Genomic DNA, 22,863 nt, shown 5'->3' with positions numbered 1-22,863 from the left:
TCAAAAAATTGAACAAAAATAAGTTCGAGTATGACCTTAAAAATATTTTTAACAAAAAAATTGAACCGGAACTCACTAAAAATTAAAAAATTATCAAACTTTGATTTTTAACATAAAAAAAACATTTTAAAATAAAGTATATATGTTCATGGTAATCGTAATAACTAAATAATAATAAACTAAAAAGAAATTAAAATATAATAATTTTTGTCTTGTTTGGGAGCTAAACACTTTAACCATTACACCATAGAAGCAGTTTTATCTACGAGGTCTTATATGCCATAATTGGTGCTTAAAAAGCAAAATGAAAGGCTTTTGCGCTTAACGACTTTCGATTTTCATCAGCTCAGTAATAACGTTATACAGAAATATCTGATTATTTTAGATAAAAAAAATGTGAAAATTATGTACATGCCTATGAAATTTGAACGTTTCTCTCGATTCCCTCCCCTCCTTGCCACCAACAGGTCCTGATTTGCAATGGTACCAACTAGGAAGTGCATTCCTTCAAATAAAAAAATTTTGAAAATCGGTCCACAATAGACGGAAAAATCGGCGAACATACACTAAAAAACATACAGCCGAAAATTGAACCTCTTGCTTTTTCGAAGTCTGTTAAAAATGATAAAAATGATATTGTTGGTTGTTATCAGTATGAATGAGGATTTGATTTAACACCTTGATTCTGAACCAAAACAAGAATCTAACCTAACTATTCGTCTCTAAAGCAAATTCGCGTTACTTTTGGAATGCAAAAAGAATTCGGTCTATATATTATATCTAGTAATACAACAGGTTATATTATAGATGATCATCATCAATAGATAGTCCACATGTGGCGGTCGACCGCAACTGTTCTGGCCTAGTACAGTCTTAGCGTCCAGGACATCTAGTCGTCTAGGACTGGCTGATAATGCACATTCGTCAGTATGAACTGACAGATTTGGCAGACAAAAAGTGTGAAAGCTTGGTTGTGGTCGTAAAGCGTCTATAAGCCAAAAAACCATTTTTCTTTGATATTATGATATTTTTAATTGTAATAGGACATAATATTAGAGTATTATATGTATATTTATATATTTGTCATAGTTGAAAAAGTAAAAAAATTGCTGGGGGTTTTATAAATACAATCATGGAAGAAAAACTTCAAATAAATAAAGAGAATATATATTTAACCATATTACTAAATAAGGATCGCAGAAATACTGGGTGTCCTGTTACATTTTTTTAAATCGAATCCAGGAAGTATTTTAGGTATTTTTTAAAATTTGAAATATTTATTTTGAATGCTTTAGGTACCAAACATAAATATTACCTTTTCTCGATAAAGGTTAAAAGGGTATAAAAATGTACAAAAAAAAGGTATAAAAAGTAAAAAAAGCGTCCAAAAGAACTTGATGTTTAAAATTTAAATTGAAATTGAAATTGAAAATTTATGACCAATCATAAAAGCCAAAGCCAAAAATATTTTAGCGTCTGAACGAAAGTTGTAGAGACCATAAGTAGTGTTATAAGTTTCAAGAAACTAGTAAAACTGAATATTCAAATTATCTACACAAGTATGTACGTTTGACTACTGTAATAGCAGTAAATATGTTATATGGTTATATTCATTCTGCAGGTAATAATTTCAGAATAAAATAGATATGAACAAAATGCAGATATTAACACAAACACGGTTAAAGAATCATCAGGCTGGAGTGATAATTGACAAGCTATCAGATACATTAAATGATTTGCTGACTTAGACACAAAGTTCAAAGCCAGTCATTACTACAATCAATGTATGAATAGAGTATGAATTATTTTAACATATAGGTTATTCGCGAAATATAACTACCTATGATTACTTAGTATTCTCACATTTTTTTTTATTTCAGAGGAATTAGCAATGACAAATATTAAAATTATGGACCTTTTAATAAGTATATTCATATTATATTTGGCCATAATGCCATAACTAAATTATCGCTTGTATTATATACGATTGTGTACTTCATTCAACAAACAAAAACTTTCTGGTTTTAGTAATGTTTCCAGCTTAAATCTATTTATTAAATACTTGCTTGTCTTTTGATTTTTTGATAAGTGGAAACGATCGTTAAATTTGATAACCTGTTAAATTATTTAATTTTTTTCATTTAGTATTGTTGAGTTCAGTGTATACAGACGCTAATCATGTAGCGGTCAAAGTTGTATATCGCCTCTCTTTATTTCTTTTGTTGAATTTTAAGAGTTGCTGCCGAAGCCCCTCAAATATATTTAGAAACTTATGGTATTATATTCCAATTCTCGGTTCTAGTGATGGTTTAGATGTCAACGGCAAAGGACTAATCTAGATTACCCAAAAAGTTTGAAAACCATGAATGGTTCAAACCTTTAAAAAAACTTACACATAACTTATCAGTTGATATTTCCAGTTGTTTACATACGATGAACGTAGTCGGTAAGTTTAATGCCGATGACCGTGCTTCAGAGTATACGTTAAACAGTAGATCCAGTCCAGATAAACATACATGAAAAATATCAAACTAAAATACAAACTCACTGAAAAAACCATTTCGAATAATTTGAACTTAATATTTGTGGTTGTCATATGAAAGAGTGTAAAATCTGACAAGAAAAATGATCCCAGTCACGCCAGTAACCAGGCTCGGTAAGACCCGATGTTTTCTGGGATGATTTCTAAGTTGGTCACTCGTCAGTCGGTAGGCTTAATGCCGAAGATCAGTCTATATAAATACTCGTTGGTAAAAAGGACACTTTAAAGTAAAAAAAATTAAAATATAAAAAAAATAAATTTCAATATTTATTTCCCTCTTCATATACAGTTTCAAAATTAAATCAATTATTTATCAAGTTTGTGTATATTTATTTGCAAGAAATAATTTATATATAAAAGAGGGGTAAGTAAATGAAGCTGTATATACGCATGCGGCAAACTTTAATTCTTGTGTCTCAAAAATAATGGAGCCCAATAAGCGCCAAATACGGAGATATTTGCTGAGTAATTTATCCTCATGTCCACATCATTTAACTTGACCAAAATTACATTCGTTATCATGGTTCTATATTAATCGCCGTTAAGGATGATGATGTCATCAATGTTGTCGAAAAAGTACGAACTAATGAACCCGCAACCAAAAAATCCGCAACAACTGAGGATGTTTATTCGTTGAAGATCCAAAATTTAGATATTTGGTAGGTTGTCGGTAGTTTGAAATGGAGTGTACAAAAATTGTTAACTTAAGAAAATTTTACTTTATGTTTTTTCAATCATCACACTGTCTACTGCAAAATGGATGTAATGTTCGCAATGCCTACGTTAAGGGGTAGTCATTTTAATAATAAAAATTTATTATTTGGACGTGCTGCTGAATCAGGTAATTAGCCGTGACAATTTAGCGTCAGTTACTGATCTATTGGAGGTTTAAATACAATTCACCAAAACTACAAAGCTGTCACATGTTATTAACTTTGACCCATGCCAATTAAATGTCAAGTTATTGATTTTATATCCAGTTGGTTTATTTAATGTTATTTTAACGCGTTTGTTTCTCTTATTCGTACATTCTCGTCATTATGATTGTATTTTTATAATTCGTTTTACTTTAAGTTACTACAAATTAAAATTGTAGGTTAGTGGCCAACGACGAATAAATACGTATCAATTTTAAGCTATTTCTTTCCGCTTTCTTAAACATTTCTTTCTCTCTTACAATCCAATTTATTATATAGTGGTTCAGAGATTCAGATTATCAAGAGAATATTAAGATAATTTAATTAGTGATCAGTTTCTTAATTATATTAGCAGTTAAAGTTTTAAAATATTAGTCAGTACCAATATTTAAAATGTCCATAATAATAAATTATATTTTAGGTATAAAATATATAATGTGTTGTGGAAATATTGTTTTTCTGTTTTTTAATATAAATTTCAACCATTAAGCAATTGTCTATATGCCCTTTTAATACAAATATAGTTTTGTAGAGACTGTAGAAACTACGGTACGACCATGACCTACTTCACTTATTACTCGTATCAAAAATAGTTCCAGTACTTTTCGTTTCAACAGTAATTAACAAATAGCTGAATTCGTATTTTTAATTCATGTAGAACCTAACAATCTTCTTTTGGTTTCCAATCCTACGAATATAATTAAAAACTCTTTAATACACCATGTTCAATTTAATGGACGAAAAAAACACAGCAATTTTAACACTGGCGTACACTTAAGCACTCATCAACATAAACACCAAATAATAAATTCAATTTTTCGATGGTAAGAAAACAAAAAATTAAGAAAACAACTTTCTGGAATCTCCATTTTTAAAGCGCAATACCTACACTACCACTAATGGTAATACCACAAGTACATCCGTAATATTCTATGAAATGTTACATTTCCAACAAGCTATAGTATGGTGCCACTGAACAAGTAATATTAGAAGTATGATACTTTAAAGACATCTATTGAGAAAATAATAAATTACTTTCTCCCTACCTTATATATCTGATTTATTATTATATTTATTTTTATTATTATTTATTTATATATGAGAATGACATGCATTTATTTACCTTTGAGTTGTAGTTACAGATTCTCTTTCATTTTTTCCTAATACTTTCTTGATCTGCATATGTTTCTTGTGACACTCCTTTCGCAGTAGTGTATAGTTCATCCATCGAAAATCCTTCGGCAGAATTTTGTTATCCAATGATTCGAGGCTAACGTTATTGGAGGTTATTATATTCCTTAAGTCGGATTTAAACGACTCTAGAAATGATTTAACTTGATCTTTACGGTGGCCGAACTCGCAATCTTTTAATCGATTGTTATCGGAGTAGATTAATTGAATAAAATGTTTGCCATCGCTGAGTTGCCTCAAGTACAGACTGCTGTTGATCCTGAAACAAAATATATATCGTTTAAAAATCAAGTGTAGTCTCCAATATATTGTTTATATTACGTAAAGCATATATAATGTTATTGTTTAGTTTATATATTAACAATTTTATTGAGATTACAAATAGGTCATTCAATAATAATGCGTTCATTTGCTCGTCATTTAGTTTTTCAAAACCCGTAAAAACAAACGTTACAAACTATTAAATTACAAATATTATAAAAATTACGAATTTACTTATATAACTTAATAAGAAAATATTTTTCGTATTTGCTATATCAAAAGCTGTATTCGATTGATGGCGAAATATATATATATATATATATATATATATATATATATATATATATATATATATATATATATATATATATATATATATATATATATATATAGCCTCCCAAAACCTAAGATGGCAATAATATTCAAACAGCATATGTCAAAATTTCATAACAATCTTTTTATTAGTTTAAAATATGTGTGTAAAATTATTTAACAATGGTTTTAGTGGAACAAACTTCTATCTATCTGTTGTAGCGATATGTGGCAATAGATGAAATATGGATTTATTATTACAAGTTTCAATCAAACATATCATCAGCCGAGTCGATAGCAGCAGCAGGTAAATGTACCAAGGAGACCAAAAATTGCCAGCTGGCAAGGTTATGGCTTCCATATCTTTGATGCGACTCAAATAAAGACATGTTTGTAAAAGTTCAAGCCTATTTTGAGATGAAAATATAAATTGTTCTGCGGAAAAGTGTAAAAGTATTACAGAAAAAGATTAATATTAAAAAAAACCAATTGGATTAATAAAGTTTGTAAATAAAGTAAAGTGACTTTTGCTTCGAAGTTGTTTGAAGCTTTATTGAGATCTTTAACAACTAAATACATAGAAATTTTTGTAAATAAGAGCGGCCATAATAAATTAAATTCTTATATATAGAACTAGTTATTGTGAGAAAGTATGCAGCTTGTTCTATTGACAATAGCAACAAGATGAGTTTATTGTACAGATGAAGAAGACAAAGATCGTATTTAATTCTAGAGTAAAAGAAAAGTTTTGCTACAAAACGCTTTGTGTAATCAATTAATTAAATTTTATAAAAGAAATTTAAGGATAGAAAGAAACTTGATCAATTAGATAAAGAAAGACTCTGTAATAGTAGACATTAGTGTTGATCTTGTTTTAAAGATAGTTGTAAAACGGAAGAACATATAGCATATTGAAGAAAACTTATAGAAAATTTGTTGAACTGGGTGGTGTTTATGTCGATGAAAAGTCGATGTTTATGTGAAGATGTGAAGGCAGATATCAGAAGTGGTTTATATGGTTTCGTTCTGAAAATTTCGGTGTTAAATATAAACGTAGCTCTGGCTATCCAATCGTTGAAAATATCGATGATATTAAAAAAATCGAGATAAATTAATCCTTTATCCTGAGAAATCGCTACGGAACTACAATAAAATAGTTTTGAACTGTTTACATAAGACTCGATACCAAAAGAAGTTCCATATTTAGGTTGCATACAATTAAGAATGAAAAATTAAATGAAGTGAATCAAACGCAGTGTGACAGTGTCATCTTTACATACCATATGATAATAATGTTAGAAAAAGATCATGGTCGAAGTTCGTTTAAGATTCTCAAATGGTATTAAATCCGACATTGGCGCCTCATCCTCAGTCATGTGTGTTGAGGATCAATCATGTGTTGCTATCAACAATGACAATGCTGGACCACACACATCGTTGGTATACAAACATATATACATGATACAAACGCAATTGCCTTTGCCAATAGCATGTTGTATTTGGGCTGACAATTGGAACCTGCGTCCCGATGTGTGGTACCTTCTGGGGCCAGGGAGTATGAACTTTTTCGATTAGGAGGCGATATGCAGAGAATTCCTGGTTGCGCTGCAGTCGCCAGAATTTCTAATGAAATCGGGTTTAGATGCGGTGTTAAAGAACGATGTGTCGTCTACACAAAATGCTGTGTTTGATAATATGAGGAGTAGGAAATCTGCCATGTACAGGTTGAACAGGGCCGGGACTAATAGATATTCATATAAAACTCCTGTGGAGATTGGCTTCTGAATAGAGAGTTGGTCAACGATCTTTACTTGAAAAGACCTATCTTCCAAGTATGAGTCCATTAGGGATATCAAGTCATTCGGTACACCTAGTTTTTTGACTCTGAAGGTTAGGCCATTGCGCCAAACTTGATCTAAAGCTTAGGATACATCTAACAAGATGGTTAGGACCCCTACGGAGATCCTGATGAATGGTGGCTGCGAGTGGTACGGTTTTACAGATGGTTAGTTGTTATACCATCTGGGCCTGGAGCTTTTTTTGAAGAAAGACGTTTAATTTAGAGCTGGAGGTCTCTAGGAGAGACAATGCCACTTAGAAGATGATCTGATGGAAAGCTTTTCCTTTTCAAAGAAGGGATTGTGTCAGTGATGACGATTAACATATGTTGTGGAGGGCCAAGTGAATGGATATATTTCATTTGTTTTTCGAACGTTTCAGCGAGGAGTTCGGCTTTTTCCGGATTTGTTAAGGCAACAATATCCATGAAAGGTTCGGCCTTTAGAGAGGCGGTTGGATTCAATTTTTTTTCCATAACGTCTTTGGCGGTGCGCCAGAAGAAGAAGAAATGATTCCTGAAATGTCCCTGACTTCTCTGATTGCGCACTGCGCCTCGCGTTTATCCTCTGGATCCAGTATGGCATGAGCTCTTCTTGCTAAACGGTTTTTGTACCTGATTAGTACTTTAATTTCTCATGGAAGGTTAAGTTGAATTTGGACGAGTTTCCTTGGAAAAGTGTTTTGAATTATTCGTTCTATGAAAATTACTTGGTTCAAGCTTTTTCCTAGAAATCTCAGAAGCTGTACCGCAACGTAACTACCGTTTTACCATAGAAGAGTGATAGAAACAAATATTAAAACGCTTCCAAAATCACGGAAAGACCTGAAAGATATTTTTCCACATCCCATATACAATTCAAAAGAGAGCTGAAAAGAAAATTAATAGTAAAATTATTATTCAAGATAGATGTAAGGGACAACAACAGGTGTCCATTGGTTTGGTTTGGTTTGATTTGGTTGCTAACTATGGAACAAAAATATATTATAAGTTATAAGTACAATTTTGCAAGATTGGGATTTTTTTACCTCTGCATCATGATGAATAAGACGTGAAACTAACTCCGAGAATGAGTCGGTTTCCTAGGATATCAAAGGAATTTAGTTTATGAAATATACTAAATTGGTAAAATAGCAAACTCAGTTTTTACAATGCCTTGAAGTAATTGGGTGTAAGGAACATATAAAACATGGCGTGATTTACAGTAGTCTAATACTCTATAAAAATAGATAGTGTAGATATTTTTGTTAGCCGGTATTTTTTAAAAATAATTAAATATATTTCTTAACATTATAAAAAACCGTTTTATTATTTATAACAATCCTTCCAAATTGCTACTTAATTTTAAAGTTTTATTAAAAATATCACGACTTATTTAGAGATCAATATTTAGTGAATATTAAATTTTTGCGCCCATATCGATAATTTTGTTGCAGTCATTGTTGCAAAATAATATCGATACATAATATTACACATCTAGTCTACGGTCCTATTCTCCAGATTTTCTAATACCTCAAAATTATATTTTTCAAATGTCGAAAAACTATCCAACCAAAGCTACATAATAAGAATAAATATATCAAACTTAAGGAAAATATATATTTACAAAAATGTTTTAATTATTTCTGTTTCCGGAATATTGGTATCATTTTCCGGTTCATTTCCACAAACTCATTTAAGATCCTAGCGTATAACAAGTGTCACCTGGTACCTTATATCTCACATCCTATAAAGAAAAAAATTCAAGAAATTCGGAGAAGTCACACCCAGCAATTTGATATCCACCATTAAACGTTTATTAAAATTAAAAAGTATGCCAAGCTACTTGTCTTTATGGAAAATTTATTTCTATTTGTTCTTGGGTATAAACTTACAGTAGAGGCGTACATGTGTCACTAATGGCCGTTGAAATTCACATTAACGACTTTTACATTGCCATATAATTTCTGGTCATAGACATTCTGACATGTATTCTCGTCGGGTTATTATGATTTTAACAACGTGCATCGGTTCGGTATTTTATAATGACAGGCCTGAAATGTCGATAGATGAATAAGGATGATTCGGTCGCTTAAGTAAGACCTGACGCAGTTTACAACGATCATAATGACAGCATCACACTGACCTTTTGAAGTGGCATATCATCGAGGCTATAATCATAAATTGTGATTAAAATTGAAACCAATCTCTCATAATACTATATATTGAATATATATACACATTGGTTATACATTGGTTATATTCAGGATATAATATATAGGATATCGGCTTAGGAGGTGCCAATAAAAATTAAGATACTTATCTTTAAAAATAATTGCGTTTTTTAATCTATGTTAATTATTCTTTTTTTGTTTCAAACAGTTATATTTTAAAATAATAATAAATTTGTTATTAAATATTATATTATATTGGACCTATAAATTAGTCTTAGAGGATTTTTTTATTTGAAGCTTTATTGTGAAAAATCAGTATATTATATTCAAAGCTTTTTCCCACAATACGGGCAGTCTACGGATTCTATCGGAAGAATTATGTATCTTTTGAGACTATACACGAATCGACCAATTTTCTGATATCTTCATAAGAAGTAAAGCGGTGCTAAGACAGTTCACGGTTCATATCTCGGAATAAGTAGAAATCAGAGGGAGCAAGATCTGTGGAATACGACGGTTGGGGTAGCATTTCTCATTTTAATGTTTCCAAGTAGATTTTCACCGGTTTGAAACGTAGAGAATTGTTGCTCGTCAAAATCACCACTTTTCAAACGTCAAAACCAATATTCAGATGCTAAAATCGATGCAGCATGTTGCCATAAGATTCATCCAGCATTCTACGATCTTCAGCCGCCTTTTTCTTCAAATTGAAGTAATAAAGTGTTTCCTACAAATGCCACTTACTCGGTACAAATTCGAACATTTTCAAGGCACTGAAAAATTTGTTTGTTCACCCTTCGATCAAATGACACATACTGAAAAATGTACCCGATGCGATTTAATACACAGAAAATATGTGATAAATGCTTTATAAACACGTACCGAAATAATAACTATTATAATAAAATATATAAAAATAACTAAGTGTAGTTTGTTATAAAATTAAAACAACTAAATAAATCAAAGAAACTAGTCTTTTGACCAATTTTTTTTTAGTTTCTTTAGGCTCTTTTTTTAATTATCTTGTTGATTAACTGATGTGTTCATTGCTGATATAGAACTGGAGTTACAATTTTGGGCGCCCGTGAGGACTTTTGTTTTAGGAGATATGAGGACCTTAGACGGCCTATTTACCGCCTCTGGCAAGGATTTAATGCAGGAATTTAGGCATTGTACCGCGACTACGAATGAATGTTTTGTAAAGGTATCTGAAATATTGCCGATCCGTTGGAGTGCCAGTTTCACGATGTATTTAGGTATTTCTGAGAAACCATGGGACGTTCAAGGCTTGTCTTAGAACTTTGTTTTACACTACTGTTTATCCATCCGTTCCAGGCTGATGTAACTGAGCCAGGTGTTTGATCCCTATAAATATATGGTAAAGTAAAAGATGGACTACGTAGTCTTGTACGTGATTGTAATATTCATTTGCCACCACGAGATTGTAAATTTTTCCTTTAGCTGTTCAGCGCGAATGTCTTCCTCTGTAGAATATAATGGCCAGGGCCTTTTGAAAACTGATTTTCAACCTTCATAATCTATAAGCCTTGTTCAAGAAGATCGTGTCGTCCGCGTATGAATGTTAAATATGCATACATTAAAAAGGGCTGGGTCTAGTGAATACCAAACCCAACATTGTGATTGTTGCTCATTGTACTAATGATTTGATGTCTAATATATCTGATTGGTACGGAACCTGTGTTGTTCATGTGGGATGGATTCAGATGGACCTGTAGTCTAAAAGCAGGCAAACAATTTGTTTCTTTTTTGGAATCATGATTATATATGTGCCATATCTCTGGAAAATATTGCAGGCGCATAGTAGCATTTATTGTTTTTGTAAGTTTAGTAAGTTGCTTATGTTACCCTTTTTGGCGGAAGAATGGCGATTATCTTTCTTAGTATTTGCGGAGAAACCGAATTTTTCTTCTATTCGTCATAGCGCCGTTGTCTTTAGGAAAAGCAAGCATTCCATGTCTCTGTCAGGAGCTCGGCTTTTTCGCGGTTGGATATTGGTCATACCAAATCCAATACTCTGTAGAGGCAAGGGTGTGTATAGCATTTATTTCCACTACTCTGCAGAAAAAGCAAACTTCCAATCTAACAAAGAGCAAACCTGCATAATATACAGATTCGACCAGTCTGCCTCTATGGAGCGCAGGTGTGGTACAATCACATCTCTGAGGAAACAACTTGCACTATTTCAACGGCACAATTACAATCCGAAAAAGTCCGCGCGTTACTCCATATCCCATGATTTATGAGGAATGTGAACACCCATCTCGAGTCAGACTACCATTCACCCTTACGAATATGCTTAGTGTGGGTTCTACGTTGGCACCATACAACGTGCAAATACATTGATCAAAACCATACCCCCTCACCATTCGCGGTAGGTAACTGAAATACGGAAATCCCAATCGAACCCAAAGGTCTCTTAGTGCAACATCAGCAAAAAAACCATTTGGTACTTGCTGGTCAACTTCATTCACACAAAAAAAGTCAATTTTCTTTTTGTTTTTGGAAAATAAATATTTCAGAAGACAATTCTCTTAATATGTTGCTATTTTACTTTCTATTATGGAAAACTGCAACGCAAGCTCAAAAAGTGATATTGTATTTATAGTCAATAGGGCTTAAATGCCTGTAGTAGAATCAATTTACTTGTTTTTATTCCATAAATTTTTAGGAAAAGCATAGACAAAGAAACCATGATAAAAAAACAAAAATACTTTTTTAAATTACTTAAGAAAATTAAAATTTTTAAACACCATGATTAGTTTTCAGCACTTATTATTATTCTAAATAAATGTAAAATTGTGAATTTTATATTTAAAAAACTTTCAATTCTATTCTAATAGGTTGTCTAATATTATGTGTGTAATATTAGTTTTATTTTAATGAGTTGTCTAAATCAATCAAATAATCAAAAAATCACTTCATATTTGGAAGAAGAAATCTAGAGTTTAATTATGTTTCTAAAGACAAATATTTTAATAATCCTGGAATGTTTGATATTAAAATATTGTCTAACAATTATTATTTTTAATAATGATTACTGTGTTGTAATAAAATTTGTTACAGCTTTATACGAATGACATTTGGATTTGGATTACTTCCTCAAACGGTCAATGATGGACACTAAACAATAATCTTATGTAAGGGATATAATTCAAAACAAAATAACAGCATAATAAATTTCTAGCAACTTTTTCCCTATACTAATTGATTTATTTGATCGACAACTATAATTTATATTAAGTAAATTAATTGCGACCTAATGCTTAGTGCAGTCTGTCTATGCACATTCGTAACTGTTAATTACATAATATCGCGTGGGCTGAAAATATAGCGCGTTACAAAGTGGCTCATGTTAATTCCAATGGAGATTTCCGCGAAATATATTGAAATCAATTCAATAGTAGATCATGTGTTATATATCGTTGGGCACTAATAAATATTTCAGTACTGTTACTGTCAATATAAATTTATTATCTTTGAATAGTTTAGTATTCATAAAAATATATAGTATCAGATAGCCGTTCTCAGATATCAAGTTATTACTGTTTTAAAAAATAAGAACTAATTTTCCATCAACATAACGCAGTAGCTCATATAACTCCATAAAACCATTGCTAAATATTATTTTTTAAACTTCAGCTTATTCAGCAGATATAGCTCGCTCTAACTTGTGATTATTATTAAATTCCAAAAAAAATTGTTTACCGGAAAACAAAGGGTTAATATTTTCCGTAGAGAGATATTTTGCATGAAACCCGCTACAGCAATGAGATCCATAAGTTGGGGAAAACATTGTTGGAATAAATGCCTGAAAATTAAAGTTATTTCAATTAACTTCAAAACTTCAAATTTTGAGGGATGTTCTTATAAAATCGAAATCTTTTATGCTATTCAAAGGTTTTTTATATTATAGAGTGGAACAACTTTAGTCAGATTTCTATATTTAGACAGATCAAGAAACACTTATCGGAATTTATCAGGGCTCAGATTAAAGAATGGAAAAATCCTTCAACGAAAGACTAAAAAGGTCTTGCTTTAAAATTGAAATGAAATAAATAAACGGTCAAAATCTTCTATTTCAAACAAAAATCTAGTGGTTCCATTTCCATCATACAATAATGGGCATGAAATTATTAAATATGAATGTGCAGCACTTAATCGCTTTCGAATCGGCCCTGGGGGACATGATGTAAAATGGAAATGGCGCAGCGGGTGACTATGAAAATGACAAATAAACCATAAATCATAATATAACCGAATGCCAAAAAAGTTAATTTAATTAGAAAAAAAAAGAAATTCATACAGTCACACCTGAGCCAATTCATCAGAATCTTCATTGATAATTTAACGGTGCTTTTGTGACAAGCGGCTTTATATATTGTTATAAATATTTACTTTTTTTGTATTTCTGTTCGTTTTTCTTCATTAATAGAAACATTTGCTTCGTTTAATTTAATTGTTGCTATTGTTTCTGTTATATAATAAATAAATATAATAAATATGATCTATGATCCATTATCGGCAACGATATTAATATTACACAAAAAGTTCGACATCGAAACTAACGGCATTTCGGCATTACTATCTCATAATACATCATTCCTTGCTGATCCCGCTATATATATATACACATGTTGTGGTCATGAATCAGTATTGATGTGAATGATTCGCCTGGACTAACCCATGCACTCTTGCGCTTCGAATTGTTGTAGTAGGTCCCGCTAATCACAAGTCTCTACAGAAACCCCCGATGTGGATAGGCTTTGAAAGGGCATTTTCAGTCAATTCGTAGTACTGCCTACGCTCCTTTGAGCCTATTTTCTAGCCATCGCATATAAATATCTGAAAACAATCTATTTATATTTCATTCCATAAGTTTTGTCAAACGATCTGGAGCGTTTAAATCCATGTTTTAAATTATTGAACTAAACCAACAAATGAAATATCTCGTAGCAGAATTACCATACATTTATAAAAGCGTTGTAGGGCCTTTGTCTGCAGATATATTCGAATTAACAACAAAAGTAATGAATGTCGAAAATGAAATCTTGAGCGTTCCATGATGTAAACTCGAATAACATCGAACTTTACACTTATATTAGGTTAATCGACTGTAATGATTTTTCGTATTTTTGCCAATAGATATCCTAATATTCATCTAATACATAATATAAAATATATATGCATATTAATGATAACAAGTCAATTGAAAAGTCTCCTGCCTAAAATAGTAAAACATTTTTTTTGGAAAAATTAGTTTTTTTATTCAACATAATTCCCTTCAAAGGTGAAACACTGATTGTAGCGACCTTCCAACTTTTCGTTACCATATCTGTAGTACGATTTGTCCTTTGCTTAAAATAAGCCTCAGTTTCGGCGATCACCTCTTCATTCGACGAATATTTCTTCCCAGCAAGCATTCTTTTGAAATCTGAGAACAGGAAATAGTCGCTGAGGGCCAGATCTGAAGAATACGGTGTATGAGGAAGCAATTAGAAGCCCAATTCATGGATTTCTTGCCATGGTTTTCGCTGACTTGTAACACGGTGCGTTGTCGTTGTGAAGCAGCACTTCCTTTTCCTTCAAATGGGGCGGTTTTTCGGCGATTTCGTCCTTCAAACTGTCCAATAATGCTATGTAATAGTCGCTGTTAATGGTCCTTCCTTTTTCAAAAATCAATGAAAATTATTCCATGTGCATCCCAAAATATAGACGCCATAACCTTGCCAGCCGACTATTGCCACGCTTTGGAACGGGTTCATCATGTGCTGTCTACTCATATGACTATCGATTGTACTTCGGAGTGAATTTATGGAGCCATGTTTCATCCATTGTCACATATCCACGCAAAAACTCGTGTTTAATACGCTTTATCATTTTCAAACACTGCTCCGAATAATCAACTCGTCGTTGTTTATGGTCAAAAGTGAGCTCGCGTAGCACCCACTTTGCAGAGAGCTTTCTCATATATTCGTAGTACCCAAATATTCGTGAATGATTCGGGTTGTGGTAACAACCTCTTTTGGGCATCCACTGGGTTCACCGTCTTCAGTGCTCATTTCACCACGTCTAAATTTAGCATACCAATCCTTGATGGTTGATTTTCCTGGGGCGTCCGGAAAGTCGGCATCAAGCCAAGTTTTTGCTTCAACTGTTTTTCTCCTTTCAAAAAGCAATATTTTGTCAACATGCGAAATTCCTTTTTATCCATTTTTTATAATATATATATATATATATATATATATATATATATATATATATATATATATATATATATACGTTCCTTTGGACCTATTTTCTAGCCATCGCATATAAATATCTGAAAACAATCTATTTATATTTCATTCCATAAGTTTTGTCAAACGATCTCGATCGTTAAATCCATGTTTTAAATTATTGAACTAAACCAACAAATGAAATATCTCGTAGCAGAATTACCATATATTTATAAAAGCGTTGTAGGGCCTTTGTCTGCAGATATATTCGAATTAAACAACAAAAGTAATGAATGTCGAAAATGAAATCTTGAGCGTTCCATGATGTAAACTCGAATAACATCGAACTTTACACTTATATTAGGTTAATCGACTGTAATGATTTTTCGTATTTTTGCCAATAGATATCCTAATATTCATCTAATACGTAATATAAAATATATATGCATATTAATGATAACAGGTCAATTGAAAAGTCTCCTACCTAAAATAGTAAAACATTTTTTTTGGCAAAATTAGTTTTTTTATTCAACATAATTCCCTTCAAAGGTGAAACACTGATTGTAGCGACCTTCCAACTTTTCGTTACCATATCTGTAGTACGATTTGTCCTTTGCTTAAAATAGGCCTCAGTTTCGGCAATCACCTCTTCATTCGAATAATATTTCTTCCCAGCAAGCAGTCTTTTGAGATCTGAGAACACGAAATAGTCACTGAGGGCCAGATCTGAAGAATACGGTGTATGAGGAAGCAATTAGAAGCCCAATTCATGGATTTCTTGCCTTGGTTTTCACTGACTTGTGACACGGTGCATTGTCTTTGTGAAGCAGCACTTTATTTTTCTTCAAATGGGACCGTTTTTCGGCGATTTCGTCCTTCAAACGGTCCAATAACGCTATGTAATAGTCGCTGTTAATAGTCCTTCCTTTTTCAAAGTTATCAATGAAAATTATTCCAATGCGCATCCCAAAATATAGACGCCATAACATTGCCAGCCGACTATTGCCACGCTTTGGAGTGGGTTCATCATGTGCAGTCCACTCATATGACTATCGATTGTACTTCGGAGTGAATTGATGGAGCCATATTTCATCCATTGTCACATATCGATGCAAAAACTCGTGTTTATTACGCTTGATCATCTTCAAACACTGCTCCGAATAATCAACTCGTCGTTGTTTATGGTCAAAAGTGACCTCGCGTGGCACCCACTTTGCAGAGAGCTCTCTCATATATTCGTAGCACCCAAATATTTGTGAATGATTCTGGTTGTGGTAGCAACGTCTTTTGGGCGTCCACTGCCTTCACCGTCTTCGGTGCTCTTTTCACCATGTCTAATCTTAGCATATCAATCCTTGATGGTTGATTTCCCTGGGGCAGTATCCGGAAAGTCGGCATCAAGCCAAGTTTTTGCTTCAACTGTTTTTCTCCTTTCAAAAAGCAATATTTTGTCAACATGCGAAATTCCTTTTTATCCATTTTTTAACTAAAAAACATATGGATTTAATTCTAGTAGCGTCATCTATATGTCAAACCGGGAACTTTTCAAATGACCTATTATATATTATTATAGCTGACTAGAGAAAAGTGTGTAAAGTATGATACTAATAGTCATGTAAGCTAAAATAGCTCTAATGACTTCTGTCTGTTAGTTATTATAGGGAGTCTAACGGTGGTCAACATCCATATTTCAAAACTCATCCTAACCCAGATCTTGTCACAAAATAATAACGTACAAAATAATAATTACTATATGTACATGTATACATGAGTTCTGGTCAGTATTATTAAATCTCAGTAACTTAACCAAAATTCAATAACAATAAATTTGTCCGTAAAGGAAACGCGCAGTTAACAAACTAGAATCACTTCAGACTTTCACCAGCTCCCTTTATTCCTTCCCCTCCCTGAAAACCGGTATACAAAAGGAAGTGCATTTAAAATTATGTGTGGCAGGGGCCCGGGGTGCACTTGTATTAAGCGGATGTAAAAGTCATTTGATACCCTTGTACTATATATGGAGATACAAACCTAAAGGGGTGAAATAATACTATAATTAATCCTTTTAATCGTTATTATTTAGTAATTTCAGTTTAATTTCATCCAGGGGAACATTGTCTTAAAATGATTTCCCAATTTAGTTTTTTTATCTTCTCATAAAATTTCTACTTCTTTTCTTTGTTATCATTGCTATTTGATAATTAGAAAAACGTTTTCATTTTGATTGTTACATTAAAAAAATTTAAAATATGTGCAATAATATTACTATACAATCATTTAAATGAACCTGTAAGTAAATAAATAATTAGTTTAAAAATCAACTAATATTGTACATATTTATCCCATTTTAATCAAACAACCCAAACTTGATAAACATTGTGACCTGATCTGATCTGATATATAAGGATCATTAATATGCAGAAGTTTTTTTTGTTCTTATAAATAATACTATTGTTGATAGCTGTTCATTTGGAATCAACTATGATATCACAACTCTCAATTTACGAGATACCTGTTACTCTCAATTATCAAATATTTTTTGTTGAAAATAATTTTATAGCAAGCAATTTTAGTAAGATATCCAAAAAATATAAATATTACGGCTAAAATAAGGTCTGTATTATGTATAAAACAAATATTGATTTATATTGTGTGTTATTTCACTATTAATATTGATATATGAAACTGTATTACTATAAATATTTTATTAAAAAAGAATAATAAAAAATCATCCACATATTTCAATATCATCTTCATATCGCTTCATATCAATATCGCTGACTTACTTTTTGTTTGCATAAATACAGTAAATATATTTATTATGTTATTTTAAACTCTAATATGATATTTCACGCAATTAGTACTACATTTATTAAGGCTTGTATAGGCTATATGATAAGTGAGATAGAACATTTTAACCGTTATTTTCAAAATATATACTTTTGATTGATCGTACGTGAGTGATATTACATTAAAAGCTTTCATGAATTTTGATTATTTTTCACATTAAAAAGGCATTTACTGAGAAAATATTTCCCATTACCTTCTACAACTTCACCAGAAAGCAGAAGCATTTGCTGAATATATAGAAAACACTTCCAAACCAAATTAAACTAATATTGAACATAATTTGCTGGACATATAAGCTGAAAATTCGATGATTGAATTAGTGAACCCCAGGAAATCACCAGGTTATGACTTAATAACCAGAGAATTACTACAAAAGCAACTAAGAAAGGGAATTATAAAACTCACCAACTTGATCAATACGGCATCTACATTAAAACAAGTCCTAGTCATTTGGAAGATGGCGGAAATGATCCCAAACCTGGGAAGTCACCAACCGAAATAAAAGCCTATACACCTATATTACAGCTGCCAGTAATATCTAAGGTTTTTGAATAACTCGTGTTGAAAGGAATAAAACTGATCATAAACAGAACAAACCTAATACCTACACGCCAGTTTGGGTTCATTAACAAACACTCAATAATTGACTAGGCCCACAGAATAACAGATGGTATTGAAAAAGCCTACGAAAATAAAAAAGTATGCTCAGATATATTCTTAGATGTGGCACAAGCCTTCGATAAGGTTTGGCATGAAGGCCTTGTTCATAAACTACAAAAAATATTATCAAATAACACACCGAACTGTTAAAATCATGCATTACAACCAGAATGTTTAGAGTCAAACTAGAAGAAGCTTACTCTACAGTAAAAGAAGCTAAAGCAGGTGTACCACAAGGAAGTGTACTGGGACCAATGCTTTATCTACTCTACACTTGTTATATACCGCAAATGGAAAATATTATGATGGCTACATATGCTGATGATATTGCGATTATAGCTGTCGGAGACAATAGTGAAGAAGCCTCACGGAAATTACAACAGGCAAGTGACAATATAAATAATTGGACACAAGCTTGGAAAATAAGAATTAATGAAAGTAAATCTGTACATGTGCAATTCACCTATAAACAGACCGTACAAGCGCCAATAACATTAAATAATACTAACATTCCATATAGCAACAACGCTAAATATCTCGGAATGAATCTCGATGTAAAACGTCGCTGGAGGGAACATATAAAGAAGAAAAGAAAAGAACTGGAATTGAAATATAGGAAAATGTACTGGCTAATTGGAAGAAAATCACAATTATCAGTACATAATAAATTGCTATTATATAAGCAAATACTGAAACCTATATGGACATACGGAGTTCAATTATGGGGATGTTCTGCACATAGTAACATAAACAAAATACAAATTTTTCAGAACAAAGTCGTGAGAGGTATTGTGGGTGCATTCAAATACTATACTGATTACCTACATCGAGACCTTCAGATACCCACAATCAGTCAAGAAATCAAGATAATTGCAAGGGGGCATGAGGAAAGTCCATTCTCATGAGAATATTGAAATAGTGCAGCTTTTGCAGCAGAAATAATATCACCAGAACAGGACACAGACTCAAAAGAATCAAACCATCTAATCTTGTGTAGTGAGGTGCATATATTAAAAATACAGCAGTGACATGTATAAACATTATTTCACTAGAGACTGAGATAGGGCCGATGGGTCCTCCTAGTCATATACCTAGATTTAAGTTATCATAAAGACAAATTGTAGGTTAGACGGAAACGACTAGTAACAATGTATTAATTAAATAATAATAAAAAAACCTTCTAAAACTATTTCCTATATTTCTAACAATACAGCGATACCAAATATAATATCCAAGGAACGACAATTTCTTCCGTATTTTGAAACAATGCGTCAAGTGAGGCTGCAGCGAATTAAACAACTGCTAACAAGAATGTGCTATGTCTGGTTAATACACTAGGGGTAGCAGAACTTCCTAATCAAACTACATCAGGGTATCCTTAACATCTTTTACAATATATGGATGAGATTGTCATGTAAGAGGTTTACTACATTTGTTACTAGATGTATTTGTGTGTTTAACAATTAACTAATATTGATACTTAACCTAATAGAAGAAAATCAATGAATCAAATCTAATCCTTAAATTTAGTATCATTCCAATAGCCTTCAAATGCCTATAAATAATTAAGTGAAGAATATTTACTGATTTGGTAAATTTTCACGATACTGTAGCTGATTGCTGCAGTTCTATTCAAATAATTAAATAATAATATAAAAATCGCCGTCAATATACCTTTTCTATAGCAAAATTTTACATTTTTAATGCAACAAAATGTATATTATTGTGAAAGAAAAAGAGGGCTTTTAACTAATACATCTAATCAATATATATATATATCCTAAGAAATAAACAAAACCATATGCCACTTTTAACAATTTATTGCAAGTAGAACATCACATATTTTATTAAATATGAGTCTTCTGTAATATATTTACTTTAATATTTTTAAGCCACAAAACTACACGTAAAATGTTTAAATGTTTATTATTTGTATTGAACATTCACACTAGCACTATATCTTTTAAAACCGCAATATTTAAAATCCCCAGGAAACAATAGACAATCTAAACAAACAAAGGAGCAAGCTCCAGAGTTGTGAACATTTCGCAAATAAGTTGTAGTTAATTGACAAGATCTCATATAATGTCGCCCACTTCACTCTGTAATCATTGTCTACCGAAATGGTAAGCTTTTGATGTTTGTCGTTACACCGTTTACAATGGCTCTTAAACCACACCTTTTCACTTAAAGAAACACGTAACTGCTAGCTGGAAACTTAATATGTTTGCTGACTTGTTATGATTTTCCTTTGTTTGACTTCTATTTACATATATCATTATTTCATCAATATGGAGTATTTGTTAGGTTATTAGAACTAGGCTTCATTTGCCTTTACTTTGAACTTTTACGCAGGGGTCAACTTATATATAATTCAAGAAAATTAAAAACTATTATTATTATTATTATCATTACATTTTTATAAAACATCTTGTTATAAATTTGATGTCAAGCTGAAATCGTTGATGATGCTGAACGTATACGTATACGTTTTAGTGTAGCTATCTATTGTTTGTATATTGCAGCATGTATGTAAGTTATGAAACATGTAGGGTTTAAGGCCAAAAAAACTTTTTAACGAAAAGAACTAGGAATTTACTGAATCAACTGGACCTGTATACGATAAAACAACACTATCGATTCAGTCTTAACCTAGTATAAACACCTCGCTCCCAGAAAACACCAAAGGCAGCCAAATATCGCCTGAACCTTCAACCGCCTCTTACCTTTGATGATCTTTTGTATTGTATTAGTTTAACTAAAATTTCCGTGGTATGAAAAAGTTTCTCACATCTTGGTGTCTCCAAATTGCTAGGGTATACGGCTGAGAAAATGGCATTATACAATACACCTTGGTAGGTATAAACCCTAAACTATAAGCTTCTATCCAAATTCCAGTAGATTAGGTTAATTCACGGTAACTTCACTCCGCCTAACACCCTGAACAGGGATGCTTGTACCAGACATCCACAGCAAGGAGTGCTTTTCAAAGCATGAGTATTCCCTTATTCTAATAGGTTATGCTTTAGGAGACTAGTTCTCTCATATCCGAATTTAAACAGATATTTTATTTATGGGCACCTAACTTATTATATCTCACACTCTGACATAAAAACATTGTTTTTTTTTTCGCATAACCAGGGCCATATCAGTGGTGTCATGTATGTATATATATTTTTGGATTTTGGTCAACGTCAACTTCTTGGATTTATTAGTTACGAGAGGGAATCAAAAATAAACTGAAATTTTGTAAAGTAAATTTATTGATCAATAGTATACAGAAACTAAACATTTAATATTTTTTAATGTAGTCACCTCTGTGCTCTACACACTTTTGCCACCGATTTGGAAGCTTACTGCTTAACGTGGGCTTCAGTTTTACGCATTAGCTTATAGCACAGTTTACACAATGACTATATGAATTTACACTATGTGAAATTCGAATACGAGAATATCCCAATAGTGCCAGGAACGTCCTGTCGCTTGAATCACAGTAACCACTAAGGAGTATACATAAAAATAGTGAATGCGGTGGTGATGAGGTGAAATGGAATATTTTTACAGAAACGTTCTAGTTTAGTCCGTTTAAATATTTTGGGATTAGAAGAATTAATAAAAATAACAAAGCTTATTTAATCTCTTAACAATTTGTAAACTGTAACGATAATTACTAGTGATGGGAACTATCGACTGAAATCGACTATCGACTGTTTAGTAATTGACTACTTGTTACTATCGACTGTTTCAGTCGTTATTTTTTGTTGGATTGTTTTTACTAGTGACTGTTTTCAGTCGACTGTTTTCATTCGCTATTTTCCGTCTGACTGATTTTGTTACTATTTACTATCGACTGTTTCAGTCGTGTACTTTTAGTTTCTATTTTCGGTTCTACTAGTTTATTGGA

General features: G+C 31.9%; 1 protein-coding gene across 2 annotated transcripts in view; it reads right to left on the bottom strand.

Annotated features, from left to right (window-relative positions):
• The window catches only part of LOC143189433 (uncharacterized), a 204,764-nt gene that overhangs the window by 85,139 nt on the left and 96,762 nt on the right, over positions 1 to 22,863 (bottom strand). For both annotated transcript variants that reach the window (XM_076393840.1, XM_076393839.1), the window contains exon 3: positions 4,583 to 4,909. In XM_076393840.1, coding sequence (XP_076249955.1) covers positions 4,583 to 4,909 — 327 coding nt within the window. The remainder of the gene's footprint in view (positions 1 to 4,582; positions 4,910 to 22,863) is intronic.

This window comes from Rhynchophorus ferrugineus, unplaced genomic scaffold (genome assembly GCF_030347505.1).
Source record: "Rhynchophorus ferrugineus isolate W39M unplaced genomic scaffold, kcgeb_rfMv2 rfM1, whole genome shotgun sequence".
Taxonomy (NCBI): domain Eukaryota; kingdom Metazoa; phylum Arthropoda; class Insecta; order Coleoptera; family Curculionidae; genus Rhynchophorus; species Rhynchophorus ferrugineus.
This window is presented reverse-complemented; position numbering and strand designations above follow the sequence as displayed.